General features: G+C 41.5%; 1 protein-coding gene across 2 annotated transcripts in view; it reads left to right on the top strand.

Moving 5' to 3' along the window:
* med23 (mediator complex subunit 23) overlaps positions 1–12040 on the top strand; it is a 48946-nt gene that overhangs the window by 2059 nt on the left and 34847 nt on the right. The window contains exons 4-12 of one of the 2 annotated variants that reach the window (XM_053231699.1): positions 661–785; positions 1983–2094; positions 2204–2302; positions 3396–3497; positions 3596–3665; positions 3808–3920; positions 5464–5559; positions 6513–6530; positions 11306–11506. In XM_053231699.1, coding sequence (XP_053087674.1) covers positions 661–785; positions 1983–2094; positions 2204–2302; positions 3396–3497; positions 3596–3665; positions 3808–3920; positions 5464–5559; positions 6513–6530; positions 11306–11506 — 936 coding nt within the window. The remainder of the gene's footprint in view (positions 1–660; positions 786–1982; positions 2095–2203; positions 2303–3395; positions 3498–3595; positions 3666–3807; positions 3921–5463; positions 5560–6512; positions 6531–11305; positions 11507–12040) is intronic. The other variant, XM_053231700.1, reaches the window with a different exon arrangement.

Below are 12040 nucleotides of genomic sequence, written 5' to 3'. Positions count from 1 at the left end.
TATCGATTCTGAGCTATTTTTAAGAGTGTTGTTTGTTGAAAATCGAGGTTAACGACGCAGTGTAAAGCAGGTGCGTTTAGGGAAAAGACTCTGAGCGAGACAGACGTTGTTTATTAGCTAAAGCTCTGAAGATGGAAACGTCGGACGCCAGTCAGGCATTTCTCGGCTGATTGCGTAAATGTGTCGTAAATCAAAAGTGTTTTAAGAGTGTAGCTGTAGTACCTGTGTAGCTAATCAGTTAAGAATCTCTCTCTCTTCCTCTCTCTTCCTCTCTCTCTCTCTCCCTCTCTCCCTCTCTCTCTTTACCTGTTTCTCCCTCTCTCTCCCTCTCTCTCTCTCTCTCTCCCTCTCTCCCTCTCTTTTTACCTGTTTCTCCCTGTCTCTCCCTCTCTCTCTTTCTTTCTCTCTCTCTCTTCCTGTCTCCCTCCTCTCTCTCACTCGCCCTCTCTCACTCGCTCTCTCCCTCCCTCTCTCTTTACCTGTTTCTCCCTCTCTCTCTCTCTCTCTCTCTCTCTCTCTCTCTCGCCCTCTCTCTCTCTCCCCCCCTCTCTCCCCCTCTCCCCCCCTTTCTCTCTCTCTCTCTCTCCTCCTCCTCTCTCTCTGTCTTTCTCTCTCCCTCTCTTTCTCCCTCTCTCTCTCTCTCTCTCTCTCTCTCTGCAGGACTCCCATGAGCAGTGTGTGCAGTGGATCGTACGCTTCATACACAGCCAGCACAGCCCCAAACGCATCTCCTTCCTCTATGACTGTTTAGCCATGGCTGTGGAGACCAGCCTGCTGCCGCCCAAGTACACACTCTCACACTCTCTCACACACACACACACACACACACACACACACACAGTTATTTCCTACACCACTGTTATGCTTGTATTACAAAAGTGGCAAAAAGTTGTCAGTTACATCGTTATTTACATTTACACCACAGCGCTGCTGAATTCTGGATTCTGATTGGTCAGATGGTGTTGATTAATTTTCTATTGTCTAACAGCAGCTCTGTCAGTAGTGCAGGTTTATATTAATGTGCTCGTTCTAATACGTTATTGTTTCCATGGTAACAGCTCACACACAGGGACGTGTACATCGGAGATGCTTAACATTTATGTAAGGAGTCTCCAGTGTCAGCACTTTGTAACAGTCAGTGGTGTATGAGTCGGAATCTGTTAGTAGAGTCAGTATGACTCTACATAAAATGAGAGTCGGTGTGAGTCAGAATAAGTTGGCGTGAATCAGTATGAGTCAGTCTAACTCACTGAGTCGGTAAGAGTCAGAATGAGTCGGGCTGAATTGGAAAAAATCTGTGTGAGTCGGTATGTGTCAGAATGAGTTGATGTGAGTTAAAATGAGTCAGTATGATTTGGACAGAGTCAATATGATTTGGATTGAGTCAGAATGAGTCAGTACGAGTCGGAATGAGTCGGTACGAGTCGGAATGAGTCGGTACGAGTCGGTACGAGTCGGTACGAGTCGGAACGAGTCGGTACGAGTCGGTACGAGCTGGAATGAGTCAGTACGAGCTGGAATGAGTCAGTACGAATTGGAATGAGTCAGTATGAGTCAGAATGAGTCAGTACGAGTCGGAATGAGTCAGTACGAGTCAGTACGAGCTGGAATGAGTCAGTACGAGCTGGAATGAGTCAGTATGAATTGGAATGAGTCAGTATGAATTGGAATGAGTCAGTACGAGTCAGAATGAGTCAGTACGAGTCGGAATGAGTCGGTACGAGTCGGTACGAGTCGGAATGAGTCGGAATGAGTCGGAATGAGTCGGAATGAGTCAGTATGAGTCAGAATGAGTCAGTACGAGTCAGAATGAGTCAGTACGAGTTGATGTGAATCAGCATGACTCGGAGCGAGTTGGTATGAGCTTTATGAGCAGCGTTGCACAAATTTTGACTGATATTTGTTTTGCATCTGATTACTGTGTGTGTGTGTGTGTACGTGTGTGTGTGTACGTGTGTGTGTGTGTGTGTGTGTGTGTGTAGGATGGTGTGTCAGGCGCTGATCAGCTCTGAAACTCTGGAGTGGGAGCGCACTCAGCTCTGGTCTCTGACCTTCAAACTCATCCGGAAGATAATCGGCGGTGTGGATTATAAGGTGCAGCGTCACGAATCTCGCCATCTTTGATTAGAAATAAGACGTGTTTGAGGCGTGTTTTAAGCGTGTGCGTGTGTGTGTGTGTGTGTGTGTGTGTGTGTGTGTGCAGGGTGTGAGGGACCTGCTGAAGGCTCTGCTGGAAAAAATGCAGACCATCCCGAACCTGGTCAGCTCTGCGGTGGTGCAGCAGCTCCTCCCAGCGCGAGAGGTACGGAACGCTTCGCCGACCCAGATAGATAGTATCCTGGGATTATTTTATATGAATTAACACATTATGAAGTATTTTACTGGATTTAAATCAGAATATATTTTACTGTAAGTAGCCCAGGGGAAAAATATTTTCATTATTCCATGAGGGATTTTATTGGAACTGACCCAGGAGATATTTCACTTTCACTTGATTTATCCCGGGATATAATTAACCACCACAGATTTTATTCACAAGAATCGACCCAGCCTTTCTTTGAAAAAAAAAAATGTATGTGTGTGTGTGTATATATATATATATATATAGGTAGGTAGGTAGATAGATAGATAGATATATGCATACATACATTCTGGCTCAACTTTACTGTTAATGTTACTATTAATATACATTCCTGTGCAAAAGTATTAGCCTCCCTATTTTTTTTTTTTTAGTACAAGATTTTTCTTTTCTGACTTCTACATTATTGATTCAGTACAAAACCATTTTCGATTCCAAACATTAGTTTTCCAGCACAAAATGAAATGTTACAGAAAAATGTTTGTATGTCAGTAAAGAAAGCAGCAGATTCCATAAGAGACACTTTTCAGATAAAAACATAATGAAGGCTGCTGGGTTTCGCTGCAGAAATAAGAAGCGAGTCGACAGTCAAAGTCTCCAGAAGAACTGTGGCTGCTTCTGCAAGATGCTCAGTAACACTTCCAGCTCATTTCCTTATAAAACTGCACACACTGCACCTCAGATACTGCTTTATTTTATTTAAAAGTGAAGGATCATCACATTAAATATCGACTTTGTTTCATTTATTACTGTTTACTGCTCTTCATAGGATTTTTTTTAAATGTAGAAACATTTAATTTCATTATTTTCGAAGGCGTCTTTGCTCTACAGCATTTCTTTACATGTGCCTAAGATTTTTGCTGGATATCGAGCATGAGGAATTAGCTGAGAGTGATGTTACTCCAAATCATACTGATTCATTTTTACTGGAGCTGGGCGAGAAGATGTTTCAGTGGACGTATCCTGTGATGTGTTTAAACGAGTGAAAGTAAAAATTGTTGTTCATGGCGTGTGGTGTTTGCTCCTCCTGCTGAAGGTGGTGGAGTATATCCTGGACAGGAACGCGTGTCTCCTGCCTGCTTATTTCGCCGTGACCGAGATCCGGAAGCTTTATCCAGAGGGACAGCTCTCACACTGGGTATGGGACAAACACCTCAAACCCGACGCTGCTGAACCTATTTACATCATAAAACACTAGAAATGTTTTACGTTATTTCTGTCGTTTCCCTCCTCCAGCTTTTAGGCAGCCTGATATCCGACTTCGTGGACAGCTTCCGTCCCACTGCGAGGATCAACTCCATTTGTGGTGAGTTTAAAAACACTGTTGTGACACGTGTTGCGCTGGTACTGCTATGTCTGACACACACACACACACACACACACACACACACACACCACCAGGTCAGCGTCAGAAGTGTGTGTTCTCTTTCTGTTTCTGTGTGTATCAGGTCGCTGTAGTCTCCTGCCTGTAGTGAATAACTCTGGAGCAATCTGTAACTCGTGGAAGCTCGACCCTGCCACACTGCGCTTCCCTCTCAGAGGCATGCTGCCCTACGATAAGGTATACACACACACACACACACACACACACACACACAGACAGACAGTGCACTGTTGTGACTGAGGGCATTTTTGAGAGCGGTGTATATATTAACACTCAGGATGTATTTTACTCCAATTAACCCAGAAGATATTTTATTGTAGTCACTCTCGGATGTATTTTAATGGAACTGACCCACTGGTTTTATCCCAGGATATATTTAATTAGCACAGGTATATTTTACAACAGATAATCAAGGCCAATTGTTTTAAAAAAAAAAAATATTAGCTCAGAATATATGTATATATATATTTTTTTATCACGCCAGAATTCACTTCACAAGACCTGGCCCTGAAGATATTTCAGTGTATTTATCTCAGGATATATTTAACTAGCACATACGTGCTTTACAACATTTAACCCAGGCTTTTAAAAAAAAAAAAAAAACCCTGAAATCATATTTAAATATAATTTCCTGGAAATAGGCCAGATGTATTTAACTGAAACGTGTACTGGAAGATTTATCCCAGGATATATTTAATTCGCACAGATGTCTTTTACACCATTTAAACAAGGCCATTAAAAAAAAAACAAAACTGGAATTATCCTGGAATATATTTTATTGGAAATAGTCCAGATGTAACTTAATGGATTTGAGCCAGTATGTATGTTCGAGTTATTAACTTTGAGATGTATTTTACTGGAAATTGCCCATAAAATGTTTCACTGGAGTTTATATCAGGATAGATTTAATTAGCACAGATCTGTTTCACAATACAAGGCAATTTTTATAAACTGGATAGTTGTAATATATTTTAATTGAAAAAGCCCAGATGTATTTAACTGGAATTAGTCCAGGATATATTTTACTATAATTACTCTGGGATGTATTTTACTGGAACTGTCCCAGGAGATATTTAACCTGATTTAACCAAAGCAAAATCTTTAAACTGGAATTAGCCTGGAATATATTTCACTTAAACTAGCCCAGAATTATTTGACTAGAATTAGCCCAGGATATATTTTATTGTAATTACTCAAGAATGTCGCTTATATTTTATGATATTTTAGTGGATTTATCCCAGGATATATTTAATTAGCACAGATGTTTTGTAACCGTCGTTCATATTTCCATGATGTCTGTGTACCTTTTGAGAGCAGCATATATCTTTTGGTTATTGAAAGTCTTCACAGAAGGTCACGTGACTTTCAGTTGTCCTCCTGGAACCAATAGGATCGCAGTAGGCGTGTAATTTCATCCTGTTGTTTTTCAAAAATGCACAGAACCTATGAAACAGAATAATAAATAATTAAATAGAATTTGTAGTGTATATATATTATATTCTCATGTAATATAATGTGATTTGAGAATTTGGTAAATTAAATACTTGTGTAATATTTTCTCATGCAATTCAACAATACAGTTAGTACCACAAACTATAATTACACATAATGTACTACAACAAATTACGCACACACTAGCGCACACAGCGACGTGACGTGACGTGACGTGACGTGTAGCTGGACTTCTGTTCGACGGTGAGGTTTGTGTTCTCTGCTCCAGGACCTGTTCGAGCCGCAGACGGGCTTGCTGAGGTACGTGTTGGAGCAGCCGTATTCCAGAGACATGGTGTGCAACATGCTCGGCCTCAACAAACAGGTACATCTCTCTCTCTACCTCTCTCTCCCTCTCTCTCTCTTTCTCTCTCTCCCTCTCTCTCTCTTTCTCTCTGTTTTTCTTTCTCTCTCTGTCTGATTTGGTTTCTCTCTCTCTCTCTCTCTCTCTCTCTCTGTCTGATTCGGTCTCTCTCTCTCTCTCTCTCTCTCTCTCTCTTTCTCTTTCTCTTTCTCTCTCTGTCTGTTTCAGTCTCTCTCTCTCTCTCTCTCTCTCTCTCTATTTATCTTTCTCTCTCTGTCTGTTTCGGTCTCTCTCTCTCTCTCTCTCTCTCTCTTTCTCTTTCTCTCTCTGTCTGATTAGCTCTCTCTCTCTATTTCTCTTTCTCTCTCTGTCTGATTCGCTCTCTCTCTCTCTCTCTCTCTCTCTCTCTTTCTCTTTCTCTCTCTGTCTGATTTGGTCTCTTTCTCCCTCTCTCTCTCCCTGTCCTCTGTCCTGTCCTCTTTATTTTTTTTTTATTTTATTTTTTTTTTTAATTCAGCCAGATGGAGAAAGTGAGATTAAAATGATAAAAAGAGAGAGCAGCTGCGCTTGTAGTCAGCGGGTACGGTGGTAGGCGATTGCAAAGTGAATGATTTTTCTGTTGCTTTTTTATTTATTTCTTTTTTTGCATAAAGGCCAGCCTCCAGTAAACGCCCTGTGCACTGCCTGTGCTTCGCTGCCAAAACCCTGTGAGTCGGGGTGGGCGGATCCTCTCCTCCCTGTCCGTCTGGCATGCCCTATAGCCCCGCCTGTCTCTCTGATACATGTCTGTTTTAGGGGAAGGGGGCGGGAGGGTAGGTAGGAGGGTGTTTATTTTTTGGTTTGGTGGTTTGGTGGTGACTTGACGGGGGGTACTCGGAGCTGGCCTCCTAGTCACTGTATTTGTCTTCTTTTTTTTCTTCCTTTATTTTTGTTCTGTCCTGTCTTACCCCGCCCACCTTGCGCCAATGCTCTAGACCCTGAACATTGCTCAGGTATGTTCATAATCTTACTGTTGTATTGTGACTAACCCGACTCTGGAAGCTTGTCCACACCCAAACAGATTTTTTTTTTTTTTTTCCATCTAATTATCACACACACAAGTGCACGTACACACACACACACACACACACACACACACACACACACGAAGAAAGGCTAAATCTATAAACATTGGGCTTGAAATTACCTCTGCTCCAGACTGTTAACATCACTCTCAGTTAATTCCTCATGCTCGATATCAGTGATTTAAATTTTTAAAACCCCAAAAATATCAAGGATGGCTCGCTTTTAATACAAGAGCTTCCTGACGAATAAATGGTACTCGCTCAGTGATATTTTTGTTTAGATTTAGGTCTTGTCAAATATAAAGTAAGGTCTGGCCAAACAATAACAAACTCTTAAAGCTAAGAGATTTAATACACTTTTTCTCGTGACTATAAGTGGTCAAAGTGTCTAAGGTTTTTCCCAATCATGACTTGGAGTTCACTGACCAAAAAAGAAAACACTTCTGCTAGAGGGTCTTACATAAGTATTCACCCCCACCCCCATTTGAACTTGGAAATGGAATTGGGATTATGCTGTATGGCATAAATCTACACAGAACCGACCACAATGTTAAAGTGGTTGCTGTGAAAACCGCTATATTACTTCTGGTGCAACCGGTCTCCATCAGAAGTCACGCAGTTAGGTGAATGGGGCACACGTGTGAGCAATTAAAGTGTCACGTGATTTCAGTATAAATATACCTGTTCCTGGAAGAACCCAGAGGAACTTAAACAGATAGAATCACGGGGGCAAAGAGATAGCAAAATCAAAATAAGTCCAGGACAAACTTCTGGAAAAGTGTCAGTCAGGGTTTGGTTGTAAAAAAAAATTCCCAAACTTGAGACATTAAGTCCATTGTTTATGGATAAATGGAAAGAATATGGCACGGCTGCGACTCTGCCTTAGTGGAGACTGTCTAACAAAAGTCAGTGACCGACTATAGAGGGGATTAGTCAAAGAAGCAAACAAGATGTCAAGGATAACTCTGAAGGAGGCTATAGAGATCCACAGATCAGATGGGAGATGGTGTTACAGGACACTCCACAAAGCTGGGATTTATGGAAGCGTGTCAGGAAAAGGGAACAAAAAGCCATCTGAAGTTGGCACAATTCTTCTTGGAGGCTCAGCAATCGGTGTGTATAAATGTTTGGTCTGGTCTGATGGGATCAGAATTGATCTTTCTGGCCATGGCAGAAACCCAGCAATACTCCTCACACTGAGAACACCATTCCTGACGCGAAGCATGGTGGTGGAAGCATCATGTTGTGGAGATGATTTTCATCAGCACTGGCCGGGAAATCGGTCAAGGTTAAGGGTGAGATGGATGTAGCCAAAAACAAGGAAAAAGAAACCCTGTTTTAGTCTGAAAGAGATTTGAGATTGGAGTAGAGCTTCACTTTCCAACAGGACAGTGACTCTAAGCGTACTAACAAAGCTACACCTGAATGCGTTAGAGTGGCCCAGTCACAGAATCTGAGAATCTGCCGTAATTCCATTTCAAATCCGACAGCAGTCTCTATCCTTTCTGATCGAAGTTTGAGCAACTTTGCCAAGAAGAAAGAGCTAAAGTATCAGGCACCAGATGTGCACAGCTGAAAGGGACATACTGTATATCCTGGCAGACTTCCAGTAAAAGGCAGTTATTGACCCAGGGGTTGAATACTTATGCAGCCAAGAAAATATGAAATATAATGAAAATATTTTGCACCTTCCCCAAAAATAAACAGTACAAAAATAACACCATTGCAGAAGATTCTGTAGTGAGATACCAAAGAAGTGTTTGAAAGAGAGCCTCAGCGTTAACGCTTAGTCAAATGTCGAGGAACACTTTCAGGAAATGCTTCCTAAAAATGGAAATGCATGAGAAATGTAAATCCCACAGTGATTTAATGAACAGTGGTCTTCAATTCAATCCAGATCTGGTCTTAACAGCATTCCCAACCCCTGCTTGAGAATTCCCATCCCCATTCCCATGAATACCGACAAACAGACAAAACAAGTCCGTGACGAAGTTCTGGAAAAGTATATGAAAATGATCTAAAGTAATCCATCTAGTTCCAGTTTGGAAATTCCCATTCCCAAACCCATTTCCCATGCTGATTCAGGAGAAGAAACAAAAGCATTCCTCCTTTGCTATTGAGACACCAGATTATGAAATGATGATGAAGACATGTTAATTTCAAGCCCTGGTTGGCGCATGTGTGTATTTGTGGTTCTGTTACTGCGCTGTTTTATGATTTTTTTTGCGCTGTAGACCGATTTCCCACTGTTTTCCCGCTGTGTGTGCTGTTATCCGCTCAGACTCTGGCTGGATCATCCTTTCTGCCACATGTGTTCGAAATTTAGATCGGAACCTTCATCTGACCAGCAAGGATGAGGCTGAGATTGGTTCTCTTTTAATAGCAGGAAAAAACAGAATTCCGAGATTAATCTTGCGCTGAGTATGAGAACTGGAATATCACTGAGCACAAAGCTAAATAGATGTTGGATCGGATTTAGCATGTTCCGATCTCATTTGTTGACCTGTTCGTTATGCAGGCAGTTAAAGTTCATTAGACGTCATCTTTACAGTGAAGTTGTGTGTAAATGGTTTCGTAGGACAAATCAGACTAAAAATCCCTGAAAACTTTCAGCAACACTGAAACTCTGATTTTCTACATATTCATGTGTGCATGTTTATAAATGTAAATCAGATGTAAATTACGAATATAATCCGTATATAAAATCGCAGTAAATCCTCCCCAGTTCTACGATTTGAAGCTGTTCAATCGAGATTCACATGAATGAATCTCCTTCTATGTAAATTTACACAAACTCAGAAGCAAAACGTTTTTCCGAACTAACTGAATTTAAATGAACGGCACATTTCTTACGTAAATGCTACGATTAAATTCGCTTGTATCCAGTGTGGTTAACGAAGCCTGTTTCGTTTCTACATCAGGGATATCATTAGCTGAATATCAGAAATAGGGCGTGTCCTGTACTGGAAACATATATATTTTTAAAAAACAGGATTCTTTACAAGTTTATACCTAAACTTTTAACCACTATTAAAATTTCAACGGGAGAGAAGCCACTACTGAAATACGAATAACTTGGCCACTTGTTTGAAAAGTTGTCCAATCCCACAGACGTAGAAATTTCCCTACCACCACAGCCAATGGCGTGCCCCGGAATGTCTGTGTGACCAATCCCTGCATGCCACCTCAGAGGGGAAGCTGCAGTGTATCCTGGCGGTGGCGGTGAGGTTAGCTATTGCAGCTATGTCTCGGAATTGACGATGTTAGCAGTGGGTTTTAGTCATCAGACCTATTTGGATGGTTTTAGTATAATAAAATATTTCCTCGCGAACGAGTTTCTCAGTGTTTTTCTTAATCCTGTGAACCCAGATGTTTGTGTCGCGTGTCGTGATACGATCACGAATAGGATCAGTAATTTATTTATACTTAAATTCATTATATATTGATACTAGAATCGTAACATTTGACGCTGTCGTTATGATGGACAGTTTCTCGGCATGATCGTGATCTTCCTTTCTTTCTAATCAGTACTCAGTAAACAGTGTATGGAAATGAAGTGATGCGTACGGATTAAATATTTACGAGAATTTTCTAAAGCGTAAAATTTTCTCTTGATGACTGAATACCAACGAAAAAAACTTACGAGAAAATTTCAGATATTCAGTCGGGACTAAAAAAAATATAAACCACTCCATTACTGTCCCTGAAGTTGATTATTTTCCTATAACAGCACATCCTCCATGTTTTTTTTGCCTCTTACACCACAGCAATTTTCCAGTGTGTTCATTTAAAAACAACACGTACTTCTTATCTGTTTTCTTGTTACATTTAATGTTCGTGAAACAAGTTCGTTCCTCTTCTCACTTACGTCATAGCAGCTATAAACAGTCGTTTTTTTTTTCCACCAGCCTCTTTTTTTTTCTCTTGAAGTTAATAGAGACACCAAAAAAACCACAGCTTGTCATGTTACTGAGAAACCGCAAAGCATAAGAATAAAAACTCTTCTGTTACATTAAAAACAATGTTACAAATCACTGACACTGGAGACTCCTTCCATAAATGCTAACTAACCTCCCGAGATCGTCAGTGCAGATTGAAAACTAAAGCCGTCCAAACAGGACTGTAGTATCAGTCTGAAGTTTGTGCCACAAATCCCCCATCTTGCTGTTCGTAACACCTGCCACAAGAGGGCAGCACTTCCTCAGAATCCGCTCTGTCCTCTGCGTACAGAAGCACGGAGAGAGCGTGGAGTTGTTGCGATATGTTGCAGCTTTCCCTGCGATCAGGGCTTCTGTGTGCAGCCGTGCAGCCGTCATGCCATGCTTGTGTGCAATGAACAGTTTTACGCTCATGCGTGTCTTGTGTTGTGGCTGTGTTTTTGTTTTGTTTTGTTTTTCCTTTGGTTTGTTTTTTCGCTGCTCTGGTTGCTTTTGGATGTCTCAGAAAGCGTGAGCTAGGTCCAAGCACACGACCGAAGTCTGTACAAGGGACAATGTTGTATTTCCTGACTGTTAGTGTGTGAGACGCTGGCGCTGCTGTGACAAAATTGATCAAACTTTACGTCTTCTAACTCGAACGTTTTATGGAATTGAAAACATTTTTGAAGATGTTTGGATCTGCATTGTCGCCTGTGCATAAGCGTGTCTGTCCTGTGGCTCTCTCTCTATCTCCTTGTGTGTGTGTGTGTGTGTGTGTGTGTGTAGCACAAGCAGCGATGCCCCGTGCTGGAAGAGCAGCTCGTCGATCTGGTGGTGTACGCCATGGAGCGCTCGGAGACGGAGGAGCAGTTCGACGACGGCGGCACCAGCCAGCTGCTGTGGCAACATCTGTCCAGTCAGCTCATCTTCTTCGTTCTGTTCCAGTTCGCCAGCTTCCCTCACATGGTGCTCTCGCTGCATCAGAAGGTACACACACACACACACACACACACACACACACACACACACACACACACGACCTCGTTTATCGAACTGGATACAAATACATTTTTTTCGTAAATCTTTCACTAGAGCATTTATGCAAGGAATTTGATGTTCATGAAAATCCAGTTAGTTTGGAAAAACTTTCATATTAATGACACATAAACAAATAAGACTAGAACAAAAGTAATGGCACCCTATAAAAAGAGGCAGTGTCTGTAGTAGCTGACTCGCTGCAGTGGCCGAGCTGCATTATTGGAGGATTTGGAGTACGCCACTCTTTCACCATTTAGTCACCATTTAGTTTTCTTCAGCTCTCTCTGAGGTCTTTAATGGGTTTTTTGTGGGCGTGGCTGAACGTAAATGTGCCGTGGACACGCTCGGTGATGTACAAGTGTGTAGCGTTTATCGACACACACATCTCGTTTGCTTTTGTAAATCTGGCGTGAATTTTTATTTCAGTTTGTCTAAAAAAAAAAAAAAAGATAATTAAGCACAGTTGTACTAAATGATTGATAA

Source organism: Pangasianodon hypophthalmus, chromosome 30 (genome assembly GCF_027358585.1).
Source record: "Pangasianodon hypophthalmus isolate fPanHyp1 chromosome 30, fPanHyp1.pri, whole genome shotgun sequence".
In the NCBI taxonomy this organism is placed as follows: Eukaryota; Metazoa; Chordata; class Actinopteri; order Siluriformes; family Pangasiidae; genus Pangasianodon; species Pangasianodon hypophthalmus.
The sequence above is the reverse complement of the archived record's forward strand: the minus strand, read 5'-3'. Positions and strand labels throughout refer to the sequence as shown.